Source organism: Mustela nigripes, chromosome 18, assembly GCF_022355385.1.
Source record: "Mustela nigripes isolate SB6536 chromosome 18, MUSNIG.SB6536, whole genome shotgun sequence".
In the NCBI taxonomy this organism is placed as follows: domain Eukaryota; kingdom Metazoa; phylum Chordata; class Mammalia; order Carnivora; family Mustelidae; genus Mustela; species Mustela nigripes.
In genome coordinates, this window is record NC_081574.1 from 3,969,986 (window position 1) to 3,996,050 (window position 26,065).

The 26,065-nt window shown below is 43.2% G+C and overlaps 1 protein-coding gene across 1 annotated transcript in view; it reads right to left on the bottom strand.

Annotated features, from left to right (window-relative positions):
• Positions 1–26,065, bottom strand: part of CSMD1 (CUB and Sushi multiple domains 1) — a 1,942,714-nt gene that overhangs the window by 1,565,365 nt on the left and 351,284 nt on the right. The window contains exon 2 of the mRNA XM_059384481.1: positions 18,077–18,293. Within this exon, the coding sequence (XP_059240464.1) occupies positions 18,077–18,293 (217 nt within the window). The remainder of the gene's footprint in view (positions 1–18,076; positions 18,294–26,065) is intronic.

Consider the following 26,065-nt stretch of genomic DNA (forward strand, 5'->3'; position numbering starts at 1 on the left):
GGGAAATCTTTATCATATGAAAGAGCTAAATCAGTGACCTTATATACTACTTAAATTGGTTGAAAAAGAACGGAATAAGCCAATATAAATAGAAGGAGAGAAATAAAAGAAGTAAGTGAAATTTTAAAAAACAATAAGCTGAAGTATCTTTGGGAAAAAAGAAATCAGACAAACTCTTACCTAGAAGGAATATGAATCACTAATATCAAAAATGACAAATTATTTATCACCACAGATTTTATGGACACTAAGAGAATTTAAAATACTATTAACAACTTTGTAGCAACAAATTTTATAAGAGATTAAGTGCATATATCTTGAAAAATATAAGTTACCAAAACTGACATGATAAATACGAAATCTGAAAATTTTCTTTTTTTTAACAGATTCACAAAAGAAACTCCCAACACAGATGTTTCTTTGTGAATTCTGTCACGGAATAACATCAAAATACCACAAACTTTCTGAGAAACACAGGCCAGGGAACACGAATTTACTCAATTTTTTGAGATTACTCTTACCCTTATAGCAACACCTGAAAAAAGTTACCAAAAAATGAGAATTACAAACCACAACACTCATGGGTGTAGACACATAATTCTTAAACTATAGTAGGTCAGTTGAAGGGAGGGAAAAGTGAATGGGAAGACAGGAACAGAAACCATGAGAGGCTCTTGACTCTGGGCAACAGGTGGGAGTGTGGGGGATGGGTAGCCAGGTGATGTGCTGAGCACTGAGCGTTATATGTGACTAATGAATCACTGAACACTACACCAAAAACTAATGATTTACTGTATGTTGACTAATCGAATTTAAATAAAAAAAATAACATGTAACAAGTCAAGCCCAACAGTATATAAAATGATAATATTTTATGACCAAATAGACGTCAGCAAGAATGCAAAATTGGCTTGACATTTTAAACACTAATCAATATAATTGACCATATTAATATAAAAAGGAAAGAAAATGCCACCATTTCAACTGATGTGGAAAAAGCACTTGACAAAATTGGGCACATTCATATTAAAAACCCTTAGCAGATAGTAGGAAACCATCTCAGACTGATAAAGACCATTTATGAAAGAAAACAGATCAGTCAAGTTGCAGGAGAGAGACCAAAACTCCTCCAGTAATTTGAACGGAGAATTTGTATTAAAGACTGATTAATCTCCAAGCATTGTGTCTTATAAAATGTGTTTGAAAGAGCACTATTTTATGTTAAGAAGCAAAAAGCCTGAATTTGGTTTGATATTTACAGACTACTATGTCTTATTACAGTGAATAACTTGGAGACTTTAATGACTATCATCTTAACTGTAAGAGTTCAAGTGTCTTAGTTTACTGGATTTTTTTTTTTTCAGATAAGGAAAAAATGGGGAGCCTTGTGGGAGGCTCAGTCAGTAAAATGTATGACTTCAGCTCAGATCATGATCCCAGGGTCCAGGGATAGAGTCCTTCAAGGGGCTTGCTGCTCAGTGGGGAGCTGACTTCTCATTCGGGCCCTTCCTCTTGCTCCTGTGCACCAGCACTCTCTTTCTCAAGTAAATTACATCTTTTAAAGAACAATGAATTAGCAGAGGTTAAGTACAAGAGAGGTAAACAGAACTGCTACAGAGTAACAGGAGAGTAGCCAGTGTCTGTAAGGCTGACATGTACCCAGAGAAGAAAGGGGGAAAAGAAAGCCGTCCTACAAGGTGGCTCACGAGAACCACGGGAGGGCTGGGGGTCCACGGACAGTGGAAGGACTCGCTGAGTCCCAGAGTGGAGAGCTGACAAGGCAGTTAGTACTGGCCAGAGCTCTGTTGAACCTTTCTGGAGAGTGAGCCTGGGGGTTGCCAGCCAGACTCCAGGAGGAGGACGCCGCTGGCCGTCCTGGACTGTGCACAGAGCCGCGGGACACAGAAGGAAGTTCAGAGCGCCCTGGAACCGGCAGGAACAGCGCCTCGCTCTCTCAGCGACCCTGCAGCACCTGGGAAGGTCAAGCATGGCGCGAGCTGGAGAAGGACAAGGGTTTCCGGGGCGCATATCTAGCACCCCAAAGCCGGCAGAGAAGGGTTTGGAAATGAGAGGCAGTATGTTGGTAACCAGGACAAGCGAGGTCATCTGTACTGGCCTGTATTTTCCCTCTGTGTTCAAAACCGAGGCGAAGTTGCTCATTTTTATCACTGCTATGTGACACGGTACTGAAGAGGCTATCCGTTTCAAGACAGTCCCAAGGAGAAATAGGAGGCGGGGCGCCTGGATGCTCAGTGGGCTAAGGGTCTAACTCTTGGTTTCGGCTCGGGTCATGATCTCAGGGTCCTATGTTTGAGTCCTGCACTGGGCTCCTCCGTTAGTGGGGAGCCTGCTTGGGATTCTCTCCCTTTCCCTCAGCCCCTCCCCCACCCACTCCTCCACCCACACTCTCTAAGAATAAATCTTAAAAGATAAATAAAAGGCCAAAAGGAAGAGGCGACCCCCCCCCCACCTTGTAGATGATATGACTGTTTACATTAAGATCCCAGCAAATCTTCAAAATAGCTACTACAACTAATAATTGGATTTGGGAAGGTCACAGGATACAACATTAACACTAAAAAAGTCTTACCTATTATCAAACAAAATCAAAATGTAATAAACAACAGCATTCATAATAACAAAATACTAGAAGCAGATAAGAATAAATCTTATGTCCTGAAAGAAACCCAAAAGAAATGGTGAGACGTTTAACGTATTCATGTTTTGGAAGACTATTATTAAAAGGACAATACTTCTCAGATTTCTGTAAATAGATTCAAAGCAAGCCTAACCAAAAACCCAAGGAAATTTTTATAGAAATTGACAAGATGATTCTAAATGAATCTATGAAATGCAAAAGGTCCAGAATAAACAACACAATAATTAAAAAAAAAATAAATGGAGCAGTTACTTTACCTGACTTCATGACTTACTGTGTATTACAATGATCAGTTCAGCAAAAGACAAACATCATTGGGAGAAAAAATAAAAAAAGTCCCTCACATATATTAGAAATTGATTTTCAACAATGGTGCCAATTCATTTCAATGGGGAAAATGAAGTCTTTAACAAAGGTTAGACCAGCTGAATATTTAATTCTTTTTTTCAATGAGCACCTACACTTACCTAGCACTATACACAAGAAGTTAACTTTGTAAAAATCATAGTCTTTTCAACAAGTGGTGCTGGAATACCTGGATATCCACATGCAAAAAGATGAATTTAAAACCATAATTCACGACGCATATGCAAATTAACTCCAAATGGACAACAGATCTCGGCTGAAGAGCTCAACTATTAAAACTTTAGAAGAAAACATTTGTGGTATTGGAATATGCAGACATTCTTATATATTCCATAAATTCAAAAAATACTGATAAATTGAACTTTACCAAGATTAAAAACGTTTGTTTTCCAAAATACACCATTAAGAGAATGTATCTGGGAGAAATTATAACACCGATCAGTGGAAGATTTGAAGTCACTTCACTAGAAGATAGTTGACCAGGAAGCACGTGACAAGATCCGAACATTGTAAGTCATCAGATAAATGTAAATTCAACCACAGACATACTCTTTGACACAGCCATGAGAATGACCAAAATTGAAAAGGCCCGACACACCAAATACTGACAAAGACGTGGAGTAGCCGTAACTCATAACTATTGCTGGGAATGTAAAAGGTTAAAACCCAGGGAAACCGTGGTCATTGACACAAGAATTCAACATAAACTTACCTTGTGACCCATCCATTCCATTCCTAGGTACACACTCATACAAGTGACCAAGGAAACTTTATTTTTAATAACTAAAAACTGGGGGGGGGGGGGGGGATGAAAAAAATAAACCCATGTTCATCAACAAAGTATAAATCAAACATGGCCTAACCATACAATAGAATACTATTTGGTGATGAAAAGAATGCACGTTCGGGGTACCTGAGTGGCTCAGTCATTCAAGTGCCTACCTTCTGGGGCTCCCTGATCAGAGAGGAGCCTGCTTCTCCCTCTCCCTCTGACCCCCCCCCCCCTGCTCCTGCTCATTCTCTCAAATGAATAAAATCTTTTAAAAAAATAATGCATTATTGTTACATAGAAAAAAATGTATGTATCTTTAAAAACGACTAAGTAAAAAAAACTCAAAAAAGCATACATGGCATATAATTCAATGTACATAAAATTCTAGCAAATGCAAAAGAATCCGGAAAATCAAAATGAATTAGTGGTTGCCTAGAAACCAAGGGTAGGAAGCAGGACGGATCACAAATGGGCACAGCGACATTTTCGTGGGTAACAGAAACACTGTGCTGACATTTTATGGCGGTGTATGAAAATTCCAGTTTTCCGTTTTCAATATATACAACTTTTGTTTAATATATTTCAAAAGAAATCTGCGGGGCGCCTGCATGCCTCAGCCCATTAGGCGTCCAAGTCTTGGTTTCTGCTCAGGCCATGATCTCAGGGTGGCCGGATGGAACCCCACATTGGGCTCTGTGCTAAAGGGGTTGGGGGTTCGTCTTCAGGGTTCTCGCTCTTCCCCTCCCGCTGCCCCTCCCCAGGCTCTCTCTCTAAAATCAATCAATCAATCAATCTTCAAAAAAAGAAAAAACCTGTGAAAAGCTAAAGGATTCATTCGTCAATGTAATTTTCAAAATCCAGTCTGCAGCCCCGGCCTAAAGAAGTCTCCATGCGTCCGATGTCATGTGGGCTATTCACATACCAGAGTCTAATTCAGGAAACCCAAATAGCAGGTTTGCAGAACGACTTGGCAAACCAGCCACCTAATAATCACACCAACTGTATTCCGGCACGGAGAGCGCGACGCAGGATCGCGCTATTGGCACGACGCACCGCGTCCCGGGAACACAGCGCAGATCACGGGGAAGGTCACCTCCGGTCTACGGGACGCCTCTGAGACTTTGGCACGTCGCCCCGTTTTCAAAACGAAGGAACTCAGCCCTGGGAAGCTGTCGTTCCTTTGGGGCCAGGCGTGTCCCGCACGCGGACTGCTCCCGCGGGAAAGAGCAACACGCGGCGTTGCGCGGCCGCGACTGCAACCGGCCCCGGGCAGAGGCTGCGAGCTGCCGCCGCCCCAGTACCCGTCCGGTCGCCGGCACCGTTCCTGCTGCCGTCTGGAGCTCTTGGCAAGTCAGAGAATAGTGGGTGTTAGGCTGGCGAATGACCCGTGCGGTCCCACCCGACAAGACCACCGCCCTGGTCTGGGGGCACCTCGAGCACCCCCACCGCCGCCCTGCAGCCCGCGGTCCCCGCGGCCCCAACACGGCGAGCCCCCGCCGCCGGGCAAAGCGCCGACCGCACCAGCCTCACCGCACCAGCCTCACCGGCCCCCCAACAGCCAAAGGAGAGGGCGCCCCGCTCGGCGACGGCTGGGGCACACCGGGTCGGCACCTCGGGGTGCTGGCGGAGACCGGCCGCGGCGCAGAGGCCTGCTGTCCCGTGCGGCAGAGGGGACCGTCTCAGCCGGGACCCGCAGCAACCGTACGGCGTGAACCGGCCTTCCCCGCACACCCCGGGTCCGCGGGAAAACGTGGCCCAAACGCCCCGACGCCCCGGGGCCGAACAGGGACACGCGCCGCCGCTGGTCCTTGGCCTCCGCGGCCCCCACCCGGACGCCGCATCCAGAAGGAGCTTCCCCAGCTTCGGCACTCCCGGGCACGCACGAAGCCGGCGCGCTCCAACCTACCCGGGCACCTCGGGCGTCCGCGGCCGGCGGCTGCTCCCGTGTCGGGGTCCGGAGCCTGTCCCGGGACGCGACCGCCGCCGGCGTCTGGAGGCTTCTGCGGCCGGCCAGCCTGGGCCGTCGCTCTCACGGTGGACCCGGCGCACCTGCGGCTGCGGGACCGGGGGCGGCTCTTCCCGCAGCCCCGCGCGCCCGAGCGCCCCGCTTCTCGGCCGGGCCTGCTGCGCTCCCGCGAGGCCCACGGGCCCAGGCGGAGCCGCAGGCGCACGCGGGGCTCCCGATGCAGGGCAGCAGGGGCCCGAGGGTTCGCGGGCTTCACCGCCCGCGGCGGCTGCCCGGCCAGTCTAAGCTGAAGCGGCCGGGGCTTGAGGGCCTCCGGGGCGGTCAACAGGAGGCCCGTGTCGCACCTGACATACGAGGGAGGTTCACACGGCAGAGCCACGGCCGGGAACGGCTGCTGGTCAGCCGGAAGCTCTGGTCACCTTGGACAAGGCCCACGTTTCTGCTTAGCAGCCGTGGGTGCAGATGTGGTGGCGGCTGCAATTTCCTGCACCTCGATTCCCCTCCCACCGCAGGTTCTTTTACCGCCGTCTTACACGGGTCTGCTTCGCCCGCTTACACCCTCCGTCGGGCCCCAGGAGCCCCGTGAGCTTGTGACCCTCGTCCGGCGAGCGCGAGGCCATCAGACGTCCGCGTCGAAACGTCACCTACTTTACCCCGTCCCACTCCCATCAGGGGGCACCTGCAGCTCACCTGGGCACCCTTTTTTTAAACTGAAGGATGATCACGGCAGGTCATGGTCCTTGTTACAAATCAGTCGTTGATTTGGAACAACTGCTTCATTCTTCGTTCAAGTAGCTTGCTATGCGTGCGACTGCGATCCTGAGAAAACGGGACACCGGACAGGGGTTTCGGAAAGAGAAAGTGCTCTTCGCGGTGGGGCGAGGCCTGGATCACAGCGGAGACCTAACTGTGGGGCCAGCACACCAGAAAACCGGAGAAAGGAACCGGCCGAGAAGGAAATAAGGCTGAGCACCTACCCCACCTGCTGCTTCACCCACCGCCTTCCAGCTGCCTCCAAAGATGTTAATCTTCCTTTACTGTAGCTGTTTCCTCAATGTCCCTCAACCTTTTCAACTCTGCCCTTGTTGGCTGAGAGCTTCTTAAACAAACAAACAAAAAACCTGCCTCTGGCTGTGCGTTTGGAATGAAAATGTACACTGATGCCCGTTATGTAGAACGGGCAGAATTGAAGGAGCCACCAGCACGCAGCCTGGAGAAGAGTATCCATTCATCATCACCTCCTTATAAAGAGATGCATATTTTCTCCTAAATCATGAACACATTCATTACACCAGATGGGAGAGTCTCACATACAGGGTACAGTTCCAGGGCAAAGCTGAAATGATCTTTCAGGGTCCCAGTGTGAGCCACAGACATTGTATTGGAAAGTAACTCTTTGAGGAAGCCGGAGGGGTGACAGAGCAGAAACTTAAAAGGTCAGTAGCAGTCAGTACTCTGAACTACCTCACCTCCAAGAGTTACCCTGCTTTCTTCCCACATCCAGCCCAATTTTCCAAGGTAATACTAGCCTAATTCTATTAGATTTAAAAAACACACCAAAAAAACCCCACTATACATACCAGGCATTTGCTTTTTCAGAAATATCTAACCGAAAAAAGTATTTTCTGTTGCATGGGCACATGTAAAAGCCGTTAAAACTGAAGCAAGAAGATACTTTCATTCACGTGTCTGTATCCTACACAGGATAAGCTCAGGACATTTCAGAAGGGATGATCATGGTCAGAAAAGATGCCATTCAGGGACCAAGTATCGCGTAGCGGAAACTGAGGATTGGGGAAGCCATGTTTAGAAACTTGTAGGAAGACAAGGTTTTATGTATGTCACTTTGCCTCCTCGGGCTGAAAGGCTAGGGGTTGTATGAAGCATTCCCTTGCAGGCTTTCCTGCCCCTTCTACGTCTCCCTCTCCAAGTGGGTACACACCCTGTCCACCCGGGATTGCTTCCTTGACGCAGGGAGCCAGGAACGCAGATCTTACTTTTATGTGAGCGCTTTCTAAAGGAAAGAGGAATGGCTGTTGGTTAGAAAGTATATGGTGGCAGTCAAACAATACTGATGACCTTAAAGCTTCTGTTTGAGGGTTTAGTGCAGGATCAATACCATTTGGGGCTTGGGAACTTGGGCTGAGAATAAGCTGCAGAGAGGAAATTATCTGATCTTAACGTGGTTGTCAGACAGGGGCTAAGGAAACAGGCTCAGGGAGAGAAGCCAAGAAAATCCAATTAGGGTCAGTGACCTCAGGGGCAGAGCAAGGAGCGTCCCAGATACTTCTGGAGAAGCTGGTATTGGCAAGCTTTACCCCCACTCATATAAGGATCCCTGCCACAGCCTGCCTCGGCCTCCAGAGCAAAGGATGCCCCAGAAAAAAGATGTGAAGGCTTTATTCACGTATAGTCACAAACCTGGAAGCCGGGAGCAGATTTCTGAATTCTGCTTCAGTTACTACTCCGGATGCTAGGAGGTAGGCAAGGGAAGATGTAAGCCAGAAAACAAGCAAGCACACGGAGGTTTAAGAAAGAGGACCCTCTATTTCTGCTCCGGGAAAGCCTTATTTGAAAGCATCTTCCTAAATTTAGAGCCTTTGGGCTGTCAATACTTTTAATTGTTTACATAATTTTTATTTATCATACTACTGGCTGCCTAAATGCAAAAACGTGCAAAATGTCTACCAAAACTGCTGCAGTTTTTAAGAGTGACACTTCAAAATTCAAAACAAGTCTCCTTTAAGATAAACATTAACTTTGTTGATTACTGTTAGTATGCTCAGATAATAAAGAAATCATACTAATAGCAAAGGGAGACTGTGTTCATTACAGTAAAAGAAAAAATTACTTCACATTCTAAGTAATTTTCTATCCTTTTATTTTTTTAATTTAACTTTTTTTTTTAAGATTTTATTTATTTATTTGAGAGAGGCAGTGAGAGAGAGCATGAGTGAGGAGAAGGTCAGAGGGAGAAGCAGACTCCCCGTGGAGCTGGGACCCTGACCCGCGACTCCAGGATCTTGACCTGAGCGGAAGGCAGTCGCCCAGGCGCCCCTTCTATCCTTTTAAAAAAATAATTTTGTGAATTAAAAAAGATTTTTATATAGGGTACTCATTCCATTAAAATATTTTGTAAACAACTAATATTATTGAATTAAAATGCTTTTGTTTAGTGTATCCTGGGGGCTTGACTGCTATAGAGGATAGATGATAAATCAGCACTGGCTTTGTTATCCAAATATTTAAAACAATGAAAGGAGGGGAAAAGTAAATCTTGAAAGTCATTCAACTACTAATCTGGCCATCCACACAGAACTTGTTTAAAATCTTGGAAATACAGAGAAACATGACTATTCATTTCTCCTTCCTGCTTATGAGAATGGACGGCTTCCCAGTGGGCTGACCACACAACTTTTGCAGATTCACTACGATGAAGATGAGTAAAAGTCAGGATCTAACTGATCTTTTGACACGTTTATTCCTTTTCCAGGAACCAAGGACCAAAAAAATATGATAATTCTATTTCCTTTTGAGAGAGAATACAAACACGATTCTCAGTGAAACCTGATTATGCTGAATACTGTGGGCATCCCGCTTCCTTGCTGACACAGTCCTGCAGGCGACGCAAGCATGTCCGTTCAGACCAGTTAGAGCACCGGCCAGCTCCCTCCGCACAGCAGAGAGTAAGCGTCGCCCAGGCCTGGTGAGTTCTGTTGTAGTCCTTCTGGCTCGGGTCCTTTACTGGTAAGACCACGCAGAGAAACGGAGGTATGGGCACAGATGCTGACGGTTAGAGCCACAGATGGTTTGCACTGACGACTTTTATAGACGGTGCAGTGCTCTGAGTCAGGGGTTTTTATCCACAACGTTACTGATGTTTTGTGATGGACACCTCTTTGTCCTGAGAGGCTGTCTTATGCCTCATAGGATTTTTATCAACATCTCTCTGTTACACCGACTCCGTACTAGCGGTGCCTCCATCCAGTTGTGACCGCCAAAAATGTCTCTAGACATTGCCAAATGTCCCCTGGGGCAGAAAGTCACAGTTGAGAAACACTGATATAAATATAGATGAGAGAGAGAGAGAGAGAGAGAACACGCTGGAGACAGATGGAGATAGGGAGAGATTGAAAGAGATAGAAACAGAGATAAACAGGGAGGGAGATAGGATTAGACCTAGACCTAGCTGCTTTCACGAGTTCCGAAGACAGAAAACAGATATTTACAAAAACACAGAAAACAAAAACAAGGACAAAACAACATCCCTCCGGAAGGGCCTCCAGGGACACTCAGTAGCCACAATATTTCCGGATGAAGACAGCATTTTCAGTTGATGACCGCTGGCTGGCAGAACGCCCCTGGGATCTCTCAGGCTGTGTTCGTGCCCTGGGTCCAGCTTCCCACCGCCTCACTGAACTCACTACAGTGGACGGTAATTATATGTAAGGAAGAGAGCTCCGAGGTCCCAACGTCTGGGACTCCCCTGAAGGTGTTTGATTATGTGTTAATAAGCATCATCTATTAAAAAGAATAAGGTGTTGAGAGAAATTGGACATTCTAATTCTGTATTTATTTTTAACTGAAAAAGAGAGATCACTTCATATCAACCATCAAAGATCACATTTCCTAATTTCAGTGGTGTGCTATAATACATATACACTCTAATTCATTTAGTCTCTGTGGAAAGACAGGCAATCCTGATCTTTTTCAGTATTATCAAAATGCACCCATAAACATTCCTTTACATATATTTTGTCATGTTTGGGGGTACTTTTGTAGAATAAATTCATAGCACAGTCTTGCTGAATGAGTTTGTTTACAGTTTTTCAATCTGAGAGAAATTTCAAGATTTGTATCTCGAATAATCCTTAAAAACTCTGACTTGCCAAAACATGTAAAAGTGTTGCTCTTCAGAATGGTGAGATATTATTTTGCATTATTATTTTAATTGGCTTTAGTTACACTGAATGCCATGGATTTCTTATAGTTGAACTCTTTGGTCATATCTTTACCAGATTTTCAGATAAATGCTTTCATTCCCTGATATTTCCGCTGGTGAATTTTCTCAGTGAAGGACATCATCACTTTGTCTTGCATGGCTCTTGTGAATTCTTTTTCTCGATTTGTCATTTGGCTTTTGAGCTTTAAATTTTAGGAGGTCAAAGTCTTCTGCCATTTTCTTCATGATTTCTAAATGATTTGTACTGAAGAATTTTTTTCCACTATTTTTGGTTTTCCATATGAATATTTAAATTGGTGACCCAACGTATCTCTCCTGTTATTAAGTAGTGAGATAAGATTTTATATTTTGTAAAACCATGCCTACTTTCAGGCTCCCATGACTAATCCAACAAACTATCTTTGCTGAACATGGAATCCGGTTTCCAACCATTCGTTCCTCTTCTCATCTGTTCTCTTTCTAAAACTCCTATTTCCCGATGTCCACATGTTTATAAGGGAAATTCTGTCCTGAGAGTTAGAAGTTTTAGGAAATTTTCCACACACACATATACTTATGATGAGCCAAAAGACTTCTCTGACCAAATGAATAAAGTTTGCCAAGATACAGAAATGAACCATCCGTGTTTGGCTACTGCAGAAAAAAATCGCCACCGCTTGAAGAGGTAGTGGTTAGGATTTAAATACATGTTAAAACTTGCTTGTAGTATTACAAACAAAATTCTGCCTATCTCCCTTGAATGCTTCATTATTTTATCTCTGGGACTTCTACTTATAACAATTTCATCATTTTTGTTAATAAACATAAGTCTTATGAACATACATACATATATAAAATATAGTTAGTCTCAAACAAAGCTACCTATTAAAATCAACTATATTATATATATTAAAATCAGCTATAATATATATAATATATAATAAATATTACACACACCCATATATATACATGTGTGTGTATATATTATATATATATATATAGAGAGAGAGAGAGAGATATCTATATATCTGTATTATAGGTAGATATAGAGACAGAGATATACAGATAAAATATATCTATATTCAGGCCTCAATCTTATCCTTGAATTTCTGGTTTCCATGCAAATCCACAGGAGAACACCAATTAAAAAAAAAAACAAAAAACAAAAAACCCACTACTCCTTACCCAATAAGCATTGAGCTTGCCTATCTATGAGTTGCTAAGTTAGAGCATATGTTGAGAAAAAAATAATAAATAATAAAGCAAGCAAGCAAGCATATGGTGAGAAAGGAAATTTGGAAGATGTATCAGAAACATTTATTCTTTGTTTCATCACTAATTCTGTATGTAGAGTAGTGGACGGAGCTGACAAATTCACATAATTCTGGGAACATGACAGGTTTATATACGAGGACCAGACGCCACCACTGTCCCGCTCAGCTTCTCTGAGGAGTCCTCGGAAAGGCAGGAGAGCCCGCTGCAGCAAGCGCCGCTGGAGTTTCTGGGCTCTGTGGCTGGAGACATCAGCTCTGGGCAGTGGGCTCTCGCGCGCTCTGCTCTGACTACAAGGCCCCTCTCTCCGAGCTCTCCCTCCCTCCCTCGCCAGGTGCTGGTGCGGTCGTTCCTGACCGTAAGGCTGGCTGAAGAGGATACGGCGTCAAGATCCATGTTGGTGTTAGAATGGGACTCCGGGCGCTGTAGAATCTCCTATGCCCACTTTGCACGATACGTATCTGAGTCTCAATTGCAGCATGAGTCACCACCCCAGTTAAAAATAAAATGATGCTTTGATTTTTATCTATTGATCTGTGAGTGTTTCCGCCGGGACCTCATACCAGCAACGGGGGATGGAAAGGCAGAATTTAGGCATTGCTAGATCTCAAGACTAATCTATTCTGGGTGCAATTAAAACCCCTTCTTAGCTCTCCAAAGTCCTCATGTTCTAAACACCAGATATAGTTAATATTACACAGGTTTCTTAGCTAATTTAAATGCATTCAAACCCATGATTATAGTTCAGAAAAAAAAGCTTGAGAAAACTGTGATATTTTAACAACACTTATTAATGATCTCTTCATTGGGATGGCCTTATCACATTAATCTCTAGCTTCTTATCATCATCATTGCAGAAAACAAGGGATAATCTTGTCTAAGTCACAGGAGAGTCAAGCACTGCCAAACCTATTTTCTTGTATGCTGCAATAATTGTGGAATAATATATTCTGATTTCCCACATATGCATGCCACAATTTCCCTCCATAGGTTCACTTTCACTCATTTATTGAGGTTATAATGAGATTTCTACTCCAAGTTTGATATTATAATGTTATCACAGTTGGAGGTTGATAGCAACTTCAATTATTTTCTGATTTGGAGACAAAAAACACTAGTTCACTACTTCATATTTAGAGATATGGAGTATCTTACTGGATAACAATCTCTCTCTTGGACAATTAACTCGTGCTTATCCAGAGGAGAAAGGCTAAGTGAACATATCCACCATCACCAGAGAAACGCACTCATGACCCATGTCTTGGCTTCAAAAGGCATATGTTCTACTTGACATACTCCACACAGATCTACAACCCCAACAACAACTTTGGAGCTGGTGTAATTTCAAAGGAGCCTATCCTTCAAGGTCTATGTTAGTGGGAAGTGTTGAAAGAGCTTAGAAAAAAATGAAACTTCAGGGGGTGTTTTCATTTCATAATGTGTATGCACAGGGAGAATTTTCTGAAATAGGTATAATGCGAAGTGGGTTTTGGAAGTAGGAGATCATTTAGGTGAGCAGAAGGAAGGATGAGGAAGTAGAGATGATCGACACACTCTCCCAAAATCAGATCAAGGAATAACTCACAGATCCATTCCACTAAATCATGAGCTCCCACAGTGCTGTAGACAATGTTTGCGACCCTGCTCCCAAATACTTATGTTGAAATCCTAACCTCCAATGTAACAGACACTATTTGAAGGTGAGCTCTGTGGGAGGTGGTTAGGGCATAAGGGGAAGGCTCCGGGAATGAGATGCATGCCCTTCCAACAGAGACCCTGAAGAGCTACCGTGGCCCTTCTGCCACACGAGGACACAGGAGAAAACAACCACCTATGAACCAAGAAGCAGCCCTTCATTCGACATTAAATTTGCCAGCACCTTGATCTTGAAGTTACAACCTCCAGAACTATGAGGAATAAATGTCTGTTGTTTTTAAAGGCCATGCAGGGTCTGGTGTTCTGTGATGCAGCCCAAGTAGACAAAGAGAATTAGAAATGAGTACAAGAGACTCGAGGTCAGACATGTAGTCAGGGTCAGGTTACTGCGTTCCTTCAATATCAGGGCCCTGTTTCTAGAAATGCTTCTATTACCGGCACTACAGAATGTGGCAGGACTGCAGTGAGTGTTTCCAGGTGGGGAGGCATGAGCCTAGGACAAGAACGGCCCGTGTCGGCGTACTGGTCAACCCAAATCCCCCTCTATGATAGAAGGGGCTTCACTGGAGCCGCTTTTGTGAGGAACAAAGCAGGTTGTGGCTAACGAAGGGATGTTCTAGAATATGAAGTGTAAGACTTTACAACGACATGGCTGCAGTGTGGGAACTTGAGAAGCAAGACGGGGGCAGAGTCTATAAGGGGTAAAGAGTCACAAAATAGCGATAATGTGATAGGTCATAAAAATCACTTGTTTTAAGTCGAGGTAATTCAAAGAGCCGATGTTTTCCTTCTTTTTTAAATAATCACTAGACCAGTGTGGGGCTTGAACTCACTACGACAGACACGCTCTTCTTTTAATTTTTTTTTTTTAAGATTTTATTTACTCATTTCTTGGAGAGAGAGAGAGCAAGTGTGACACCCAACAGGGGGAGCAGCAGAGGGAGAGGGAGAAGCAGATTCCCTGCTGAGCAGGGAGCCAGATGTGGGACTTGATCCCGGGACCCCGACGTCATGACCTGAGCTGAAGACGGCCCCTTCACCAGCGGAGCCCGCCACCCACCCCAACGGCTGCATGTTCTTCCCACCGAGCCGGCCACGTGCCCCTCAAGGAGCACCCTTCTATTTCTAATTTTGAGTCAAAACTCTTCTTTTGGGTTTAAGAGAAGCCTTAATCGACCTTTCCCTATCTCCATGCTAAAACCGATTTACTGAGGGCGGAGCGCATCATGTCTGTTGTCTGAGTTGTATAAATAATTCAAGCCGATAACATACATTGTATGTCGGGTTTCTGTTGTCGTTTGCTTTGTTCTGTTTTGCTTCAAAGATTTTTTTTTTTTTAATTTATTATTTTTTTCTTTCTTTCTTTCAGAATGCCCGGGTGGCTCAGTCAGTGAAGCCTCTGCCTTCAGCTCAGGTCATGGTTCCAGGGTCCTGGGATGGAGCCCCGCATCCGGCTCTCTGCTCAGCGGGAAGCCGGCCTCTCCCTCTGCCTGCCGCTCCCCCGGCTGGCGCTCTCTCACGCAATCTCTCTCTCTGACAAATAAACAAATATTTTAAAAATATTTAAAAATAAAGACTTTTTTTTCTTCCAGAGGGTAAATAATATAGTTAGTCTTCACTGTAGGTCAAATTACAACATGAATATCAACAATTCTACCCTCCACATCCTAGGTTCTGTTAGCAGTTAAATCTAAATCGTATACAATTTGGAAAAATTTTCTTCATTGTGGTTAAGCAAAAAAGATTTCTTTATAATGAAACTCTCACGTTCTTGAAAAAAAAAATTACTGTGTTTTGTTGCTATCCATGTTGAACTACTAAGGACAGCTGCTGTGCAGCAGCGCCGACTGGGTTAGAGCTAAGAAAGAACGTCCGTGACAACTCAGTGCGTCAGGACAGACATCAGTCCTCTTCGAAAACAGCCTTAGAATGCCAGAGCTGCGGTCTGTGTTGAGCTGGCCATGTTCCAGAACTAGACACCCGTTCCAAGACCTAATGGGAAACAGGTAGCAAGCATGGAGACGAGAAGCTTCCTCCCCTCGTTAATTAGAATTTGATTCTATTTGAATCAGCCAGTCTTGAAATGTTGCAACCATCTTAACAATGTCCATGTTTCTATTTCATGTCCTTCTTTATCCAAAACGTTATGTGAGTGGAGACTCCTAGCACCGAGCCGTCTGTGGCATCCTGTTCCTGATCTGATTTGCCTATTTGTGTCATGATACCTGCCCTGGTGATTTCTGTCCTCAGAAGATCTCCCCTCTGCCCACAGACTGTCCCCAAAAGGCAGTCCAAGTATGGAGATATAAGATAGATTACAGAATTTAATGGATGAAATCATTTTCCTCACCTTAAGGACTGGAAACAGGCAGAAATGTGACATATTTGTCCTCTGTCTCAAACAAAAAATTGTAGGTAACTGAGTAACTTACATGAACCGAAGGAGATTTTTCTTATCAGCTTGTTTGCTTTGCTTTCTTTAGTAAAAGTATCTATGTCAGTAAAAAAGTCATGATGTCATTCCTATTATTCACCTACATTTATAAAGCTCTTTGAGGTACTGAGAGCAATTTATATACTATTCACTGAAATAAAATGCAATGAATCTAGTTACTCAACCTTCATATTTCCACTGCTATCTTGTTAAAATATTGAAGATCACAGGAATGCTGTTTTCTACACGTTGGAGTTAACATATGAAGTGGTCATAAGGCCACTGTAAGGATATAAATTGTTTAAAGATAGGGAATCAACATTGTAGCAGATTTCCTTTAGAATAAGGTAGAATTATAGGAATTAAGATAAAATTATAAATTCAAATAGTTATAAAACATTATAAAAATGTAAAATAAATAATACATATTAAAATAAAAATATTTTTAGATTTTAAAATAAAATAAGAAACATTGACAGAGAAGTATCTTTATAGAGTACATATGGAGAATTTTCTTAATGGAAAGAGAAATAATTGCTTTGAAAAAAAGTTATATGATGATATTACAATAAATTTGATTCTCTATTTTTTATTTGTTTTTTAAAATTTAAGTTAATTTAATTTTTTTCAGTGTTCCAAAATTCATCGTTTATGCTATTTTTTAAATGTTACATCTGCAGTTTCTATTACAATTCTTTCTATTGTTACAACATACCACCATTCTCTAGTATCATAACTTATTTGCAAGAAAAACTAGTAAATAACTAATCTTTAGAAGAGCAGGAAGTGGGTAAGAAATCTTATATCAAATTACCAAGGATTATATTTGTAGAAACTTTCCTCAACACCCAAAATGAGGGCCATACATGTTAGACAGGGAAAAGCTTACCTAGGTCATTCATAAAAAGAGATAGTTCTGTGCAATATGTGACAAAAAGGCAAAGAGTTTCTAGACACAGACACAGATATTGTAAATGACCCAGAAAAAAACAAAACGTGTTGTATATCTAAAAATGCATAAAGTATAAATAAAGCATATCATTATATATTTAATATATTAACTTGTATATATCTTAATTATTAATATATTAACTAGATGTACAATTGTCTGTGGTCAGAGGAGACTTTTCTCAATCCACAAAATAAAATATAAAGCATTGGATTTGTGTGTAATTCTGTTGACAATAGCAACAAGGCCATTTTATTTATCTAAGCAGTAAATTTCTCTGCCCACTGTCCATTTTTCTACAAAACTTCATATATTCAACAATCTCTAATTAGTATAAAATTTTAAAGCCAGAAGATAAAGCCTCATTTGCCTTATTTAAATATGTTTAGCAGTTTACCTAAGAAATTCCCATCTATTTGAAAGGGACATTCCTCTCTCCTTTAACCAAAAAAAAAAAAAAAAAAGGATATACTTGCACAGGCACAATTCTTTTCTGGCTGATAAATGGGGAAAAAAAAAAAAAAAAGTACCTTAAAATCATCCCAGAAAATTTTTGTTCTTTCTTTATGGTAGAAATCATAGCTCGGAAGAGAAAACTGATGGGGAATGGAATATATCCTGATTGTGAGAACCACAAATTCTCTGAGGAGCTCAGTATTCTCTCATGTTTTTATCCCACCCACGCCCCGACTCTCTGTCTTGAGTGTGCTCTCTGACAGTGCAGAAGCTCCTTCTGCTGTTCTCCGGGTCGTCCCCATCCGTCCTCTCTGTGACTTCTCTCTCCCATCCGCAGTTGCTTAAAAACAATGGTGTATTGTAACTTGCCTGGAATTACCTTGACAACAGCGTTTACAGATCTGTGACCATTTGACATCTATAAATGAAGGCAATGACTGCTTTCAATAACAAGTTCTCAAGTATTAAAAAAGTGTGCACAAAAGTCTACTTTTTATTGTAACTAACATTTTCTGATAATTAAACTCAGGTCATTCCAACTGACTTCCAGAACCTAAGTCCCGCAGGGCTGCCTGACGTGTGATATAAAGAGGCAGTACTTTACCTCACTTTCAAATTCCCTTGTTGGAGCTGGCCGTCGTACACCGATAAAATATCAAAATCTTCTTCAAGGGCGAAGGTGTGGAAGGACAGTTGTATCCGATTGCGTTCTCCTGTGATAATGATCCAGGTGCAGTTCGCGTAGTTTGGATAGCCGTGCGGAAACCCTGGGCTCTCGATGGTGCCGTTGGGACCCTGGACTAAACCGCCGCAGTTCTGACCTGAAAAAGAAGGCACACAAGAAAACAGCATATTATTTTGGCCTATCTTTACTCTGTGACTTTTTTTTCTTCATTTCCAATCATTTGGCTAGTTTTTATAAAAGACTTAGTTTGTGACCTTTTGTGCACAAATGGGGGATGATGAATTGCGAAAGTGTTCTCCAGTGCCAAAAGGTGGGGGGGGGGGGCAAGGCAAAAAGTTAAATACACACATTTAAGAACTCGTATTAGAAATTTGAGAAAAAAGTTTTCTGTAATTTTCAAGTACGCCTTCATGGATACCAAACTGCCACATTCGTGAAGCAAATTTGGTGTCAATGATCTGCTACAACATCATGTTGAAGCCAGAAAACTCTGCCTTTAAGTTCCTTGCTCAGAGAAACGACACTGACAAATCCACAAACCACGCTAAACACACACACACACGCACACGCACACTCACACACGCGTGCACACACAAGCTATCATATGACCGCAACCTGAAGCAACGTAAACCATCAGCAAAAACCACACTCCGTGTTCAATCTATTCCTGCCTACACTGGCAAAGTCCTAAAAGCAAAGAATGAACATCACTGCTGAAATCTACCCAGTTTGAAAGAAAAGGCGTAAAATGAGAGAATTTAAATTATGCAGAAATGAAGGAGCAACCCATTAGAATAAGGGACATCCCCTCATCCGTGTCTTCCTTTCTCCTGGCCAGGATTCAGCAGTTGTCAGAGGAGGGGGACTGATATCCTTGCGATGGATGCCATTAAAGAAAGGCTCAGAGTCAGGCTTGCCTAAGCAGGATGCAGGGTATCCCACACTCGGTTCCCCTTTCTTATTTGAACTTCCCTCAGATAGGCTGAATTAGGATTGCTCTTACTGTTCAAGATGGACCTTTGTGATATGACGATTTATAATAAGATGTATAAGAAGAAGTAGATTTTGGTCTTTGTCCCCTTTGGCACAGAGCTCCTAAAACCTTTGGCATTTCCTAAGGAATGTAAGAAAAAAAAAAAAAAAGGTCTTGTGTCATGTTAATGAGACGACTTTTGGAAAGCCTGGAAGGTTGGGGGCCAGTTGCAAGGGGAAACAACCAAGTGATTCGAGGGTTTGGAACGTTCAGTCCCATCACCCTGACCTCCCAGAAAGGGACAGGTGCTGGAGGCTAGATCAACCGCCAATGGCCAGTGATGCCTGTTAACTGACCATACCTATATAACGAAGTCTTCATCAAATCACAAAAAGAAGATCACAGGGTTTGTAAATTGTAGCCCCAAGATTCAATGGACAAGGACTTGTGGCGAAAGGACAGTGTCTGGCAGATTAGGGACAGCCGCTTGCCTGCCCGTCCGCTGCGTTCCTATTACCAGATAGACCCCAGGACCCTTCCCTTCCGGACCTCCCCAGGACCTCTCCGGCCTGACAACCCTCCTCCTTCAACCGCCTGCTTGTGCTCCTCTTTCTGCTCCTGTTTCTCCCACCTCCTCTCTTCTCTCCTTCCCACATCTAGCGTAGGAAACTTTAGGGACATGCCCTGTTCTGTCACTTCTCATCGTGAGCCTTCCACGGCGATGTGTGGGTCAACCAGCCAGAAAGAATGTCAGGACAGCCCGGCCCTTTGAACTGCCCTGGCGAACACATTTCCATCACCGTAACGTCGAATCTCCCCATCCTGGGAGGAAACAAAGTAACTCCGACCAAATCCTTCCAGCTGTGCTCCGCCTGGTGTTGGTGAGTAAGAGGGCTCTGAAAACTGCCTGCGGGCTCGCATCCTTCTCCGTCTGGACCTTTCCCATCAACATGCTTAAATGTATTTAAATATTTTGACAGAAAGAATATAGGAGAGTTTGGGAGGGACCGGGGCACACTCAGATTATTGTATGTAGTGTAAATATCTGAATACAAATATTATCTCGGCTTTTACTGTTGAACCGCAAACAGGAGATTATTTGCGACTACATTTTTACATGTTAAAAAAATACAGGAGTAGCTCTCTGGGAGTCAAGTCTTTCCCAGGAATATTATCAAATGCTGGTGGGAGTTTGCTAAACCTTAATAAAAAAAGATTTAATGAAAGGGATTTATGAGTTTAAAACCAAAGAACTAATAAGAAGCCCATTTTCCACTAAATTTAAATCTAACAATAACACTGTAACAAGTAGATATTAAAGCTGTGGGGTTTTGAAAGGTCTTTAAGGAAAATAGCTTTTCTGGTTTATCTAGCAATTCTTGCTTCACAGTAAATCAAAAAGTGAAGACTTGATTATAAATTGGAGGAAAGAAAAATAAATTCAAGAGAAAAAGTGTCAGCTGGAAGGTAGCTACTATTATAGACCCATCACGCTGAACCAGATTATCAGGTATTAAGATTTTCCCCATGGAAGAACATTTAGGTTGTAGTGGGTCGCAATTAGTACCGCGCATTTTGAAGAATGAGTCACATTTGATCAACAGATAAATTTTCCACAGGCCCTGGCAAAAACTTTGGGAACTGCTCAAAAGTTCAAGTAACTCTCCACTTCGGCTGCACATTCTAAACAATGTAGGGGCTTTTCAGGTCAATTCTAATGTGGGTGTCTGGACCGAGAACATCCGGGACAGCCCTGAAGAACAGAACTGGAGATCTGGTCCTACTGGAGACCCCATCTGATTAGGAAGCTGTAATAAGCCGAACAGTGTTTAATTGGGACAAACCTGGAAACACAGGCAATGGCACAGAGTTGAAAGCCCCAAAACAAATTCATGGAGGGGACTCTAGATTTTTAGCAAAGGTGCACTGCACTGCAAAAAGCATGGTATTTTCAGTAGATAGTCCTGGGGCAACTGGACATCCAAATGGGAAAAATAAGCCTCGATCCCCCCTTACGACGCACACAAACATCAAATCCTATTGAATTGCAGACCTAAATGTGAACTGTAAGACAGTCCCAGTGCCAAAAGAAAACAACATAAAAAACCTTCTTAACTGTGGGGTAAGCGAAGACTTCTCAAAGAGAACACAAAAAGTAAGACTCCTAAAAGGAAAGAATGAAAAAGAAACAGAAACACGGGGATGTTGGTATTCAACAAATGGCTTGCTCATAATACAATAAACAAGCTTCAGAAATCAATAAGAAAAAGGTAATAGAATAGAAAAATAAGGATTAGAGGCAGCTGGGGATTCAGAATCAGAGTAGGGTTTTGCCAAAACTGGAAGGAGACGAATGGATCATAAAATGGAACTCCTTTGGCAGCCCTGACTGCTTTCTCACCTGGGCCAGTGCTGATCCGAAAGGCAGAGGAAGCACCATTTTGTGGTGCAGGAAAAAAAAAAAAAAGAAATCCTGATTTCACCGGTCTTTCTTTGTAGGAACAACGACGCCATGCTGCTTCACATCAAGCACCTTTTGGTCCCACTAGGGAATTGTGAACTTGCCAGCCAGTTACTCACTGTCTCCTGTCCCATTAAATCATCTCGACTCTTAAGAACAACAACACACAGCGCACGTTTATTTGTCTAAGCATCAGGACTACAGTGGTATTGACTAGAGCTCCTGAGAGTAATTAAAAATCTCTACTAATGTTGCCTGGAAGGACGTCTCCTTAATAACGATTACCGTGAAGCTGTGGACCTCAGCATCATCATGAGCTGATTGGGGTTCATGCTTCCTAACACACTCACCATATGCAATGGCTGACACCACCTATAATTAAACTAAAATTACTCTGCAAGTGGTTACTTCCAGGATGTAAAGTGATTATAATTAATGAATGCAAATAACTTATAGATGACGTCCTTCACTGGTACCAGAATTTGCTTCAGGTATCTCGGTAAGGTATGTCTGAAAGAAGGATTGCTCTAATAGCAAAAAGTTCTTTTGGTTGAATAAAATAAAATAAAAAATAGATGAATGTATGTAGATGACACACGGCATCTGCATGCATCCAGAATTTACGTAAGTTACATATAGAGTAAGGGTCTGGCCTGTGGCCCCACTACTGGCAAATCCTAAGGTTGGGGTTCCTCCTTAAACGTTCCCAGCAAGGAGTTTTGTCTGTCTCCCCTATACGATTTTCCCCTCTGGGTTCTTACACTGTAATGGGCACTTGCCCGCTACAGAAAACTCTCAAATATTTCAAAAATGTTTCCTTTTTATACAGCTTAAATCTATGCTTCTCAATTTAAATGCAGACCTTAAAAATAGCTTAACATAAGCAGATTATTTTAACTGGAAAAAACTTGATGGACACATCTTCAAATACTGTAAACATAATCTCACATTAATATGTTGCTCAATGGGCATCAGTTGTGAGTACTTTTTTTAAGTTTTATTTCCTAAGGGCACTGAAGTAATCTGCAGATAAGTTTAATCTTTTAGTGAATCATGTTGTTCTTTTCAAGACTGAAAACTCAATTATGGCAGAAGAAAATGCCTAATGGTCTTCTTTCTTCAGGTACTGCTGTTGGAAGTTACCTTAACATCAAACGTCAGTGTCAATGGGAGAAAAGGAATTCGTGTGTCCACGCACATGGACGGCACCCCTAACTTCGACGCACATCTCGCAGAAACACACAGAACCGAATCCAGACCCAAGCTGTTAGGTGCTAAAGTTCAAATTTGCAGTTCAAGCCCAGTCAGAGCATTGCAATACATGCCTGAATTCGAAGGGATTGCTGTCTAATAATGTGACATATTGGTTATATCTCAATGAAGCCAGGAAAACAAAAGAACCTGGTATCTAAATCCACCAGCAGTTAAATTACACCTTATGAAATACTCCGCTCATTCTGAAGTAATCAGCAAAATATATCAGGGACCCACACAGAGTTAATTTAGTATAGATTTCTGCTCAATTTAGAGATCCTCAGCACCACGGCGTCCAACGCAGAGGATTACCAGCAGGCGTTTTAATTCGCTCTCAGACTTTTGGAGCGAGGCACTGTTTTCAAACTACGTTTTCACACAGAACCTCGGTTGGCCAGACAGCAGTCCCACAGCATGGCGGGCACAGACAGGGAAACGCGGATCGAGCTGGGGAGCCTTTCCAAGTTTCTCAGCAATGACGGAGGGCTTTCTGACACCAGACACTCGTGTTGGTGCCACCACGTCCCAAAACCACAGCTGTCCCACCGGAGATGAGCACCGTGCCGGAGGCAGACGTCCCTGAGCTGGAACAGCCATGGAACCACAGTGCGTGGCTCCGACCGCACAACACAACCGGGATGAAACAGACCTTCAGAGACTCTGGCTTCCGCTCCTCTCTGAAACCGACCCAGGCCCCTATGAAGCAGCGTTTAAAACTACAGAAATCACTCACGGCCCACGCCCGAGGCTAACTACTGCCACCACTCCTGGACACTTCTCTTGCCTCGCCTGGTATCACGGAGCGCTGTGTTGCCCGATCGCGTGTTGAGGACGGCCAACTTGCCAGCCCTGTTGGATGCACACGAGCCGGTCAGAACTGGATCCAGGACGTGTCTTGCTTCGTTTGCTTGCTCCTTGATGCTGCCCTTGATTCTGAGAGGGTCCCAAAGAGCACCCCTGCCTCAAGAAGACCCCTGGAAAAACCGAGTGCCGGTGAGGGCAGAGCCAACGTGTGTTCAGCAAGGGTGTCCCCATGGATGCGACACATGTCCTGGCCGAGCCTGGGTGTCTCGTGCGGTGCGACAGTTTCCTACCTGGGAAGCACTCAGCTGAGAACATGGCACCTTGTCCTTGCCGTTCTTGAGGTGAAGTGACCTCTCCGCTCTGAAGGGTCACCACACTGGGGTCTGCACCCCTCCACCACTCTTGCTGCCCAATTTGTGTCCCAACTTAGCACGCACTTTGAATTTCCTAAAAGAAAGTATTTGCTGGGATGATTGATCTGTGAGGCATCCTGGTCGGCCGCACGCGTCTGACGAACGAGTGTGTGCACAAACGAAAGCCTTCCTCATTCCACAGCTGCTCGCACCGTTGTTTTCCTCAATTCTGGGCCTGACGACCCATTCTTAGGAAGTAACAGATGGAATTCTTGCAAAGCTCGGGTGCCAAGAACTCGGCGTGTACTATCTCATTTAATTCTGGCACAGCCTCTCAGACGGGAGCTAGCCCGCCTTCTGGGCTGCTAGCTGTTACATTTAACTGCACAAAGAGTTATGATAATATAATGCCCTTGGTATGTAAAACCCCATTCTGAGACCAAATAGTTTCTGTCCGGGGTCTTTTGACTTCCATGATTCAGCTCACTGACTCCGGGGAGATATGATCTGTGTTGTTCATTAGTGAAAGTAGCCATACAGGGAAAGGGTACCCCATGCTGAAATCTACCAATACCGACACCGGTCACGTGACAATGACCACAGGGGCTGCCAAAAAAGTAATCCGGAGGTGAGGAGATTTGGCAACTACATAATTATATTTCAACTCCGTGGTCTGGTATCATTTCAAGGAACAAATAAATTGGCACGTAAACACAGAAAATGAGCGGAAGCTCTATGAACATAACAACTAAACCTCAGTAAAGACAGACATAAGAAAATAAACAAGTTTATATCCTGTTGCAACAAGCGCCGATTACCACAGTGATTTGTTTGGAAAACCATGCAAATTGGGAAAAAATTTTAAACATATTTATTATACCCAGCAGCCACCTCCATTCATCCCTCTATCTTCTCTGCGAAAGCAACAATTTACGTTTGTCCCATCTTATGCACATTTCCATGCAAGGGAAATTTTACTTCTGTGAGACCAGATTTTGGATCTCCAAAGCCTCTCTGCTTTTGGCATTTTTATGGAAAGACAACATTGCACATCTGTAGGTTTGCTATAAGACTAAAAATTGCCTCCTCTTCTTGCTGTAACAAGGTAGTAACTCCAAAGTTAAAAAAAGAAATAGTTCACTATAATCTCCATTTGAATTTTTCATTGTCTTTAATGACTAAGGAGTATGACATATTTTGATGTGATCCGGCGTTTCAAGTATCAGGAGCCCTCAAATGTCAGTGATGGAAGTGGAGGTTTCCCTGATCAGAGAAGTACTTTTGGAAGCAGTAAACAAATCAAATATGCATTAAACTCTGCATTATCTTCTACAGTTTCATCGATTAGTTCAGGGTCTGCATTATTTGGAAAATGATTAATTGCACAGAGATCACGACTTAAAATGCCCTTCCTAGGACTTTGATTAAGGTGTTTCAAAATTAAGGTGTTCAGGCATCTTCTAGGAACAGCATGTCCTGAAGGAAGGTTTAAAAGCATTACTTCTCAGTGTACCAGGAGGAGCTGCATATTGCCTGCTGGAGCTGAGAGCCTTAGGGTCCTTGATTTAGTTTTAATCCCAAACACTTATGGGAGATTACTCACAGTGTGAGCAAAGGAAAAAAAAAAAGTAGAAAAGCCGGAGGCTCATGAGCCTGAGATGGGGCCAAGGAATCAGTTCATCTTTAAAACCTCCACAGCCCGATAACACAGCTATGCAGGTAGCTCTTCGAGGACATATAAACCATGGATGCCTAATCTCTACTGCTTATCAGAGATGAAGGGGTTTTTCCCTGGGCTGTGTTAATATAAGGAGTATGATCTTTCTTCATTCCAGTAGAGTTTCTCGTCATAACCACATGCAGGTTTTGTCTGCTTACTTTATTTCCCTTCCTAGAACACACCACACTTGTCCGCACCTCAGGGCCTTCGCACATGCTTATCCATCTGACCCAAATGCTCATCCCCCAGATCTTCCCATTTCTGACATCTCTTCATGCTGGCTAAGGGCAGATACTCATCTTGATCAACAACCCCCCACATCACTGCTCCTTCATTCTGCTTA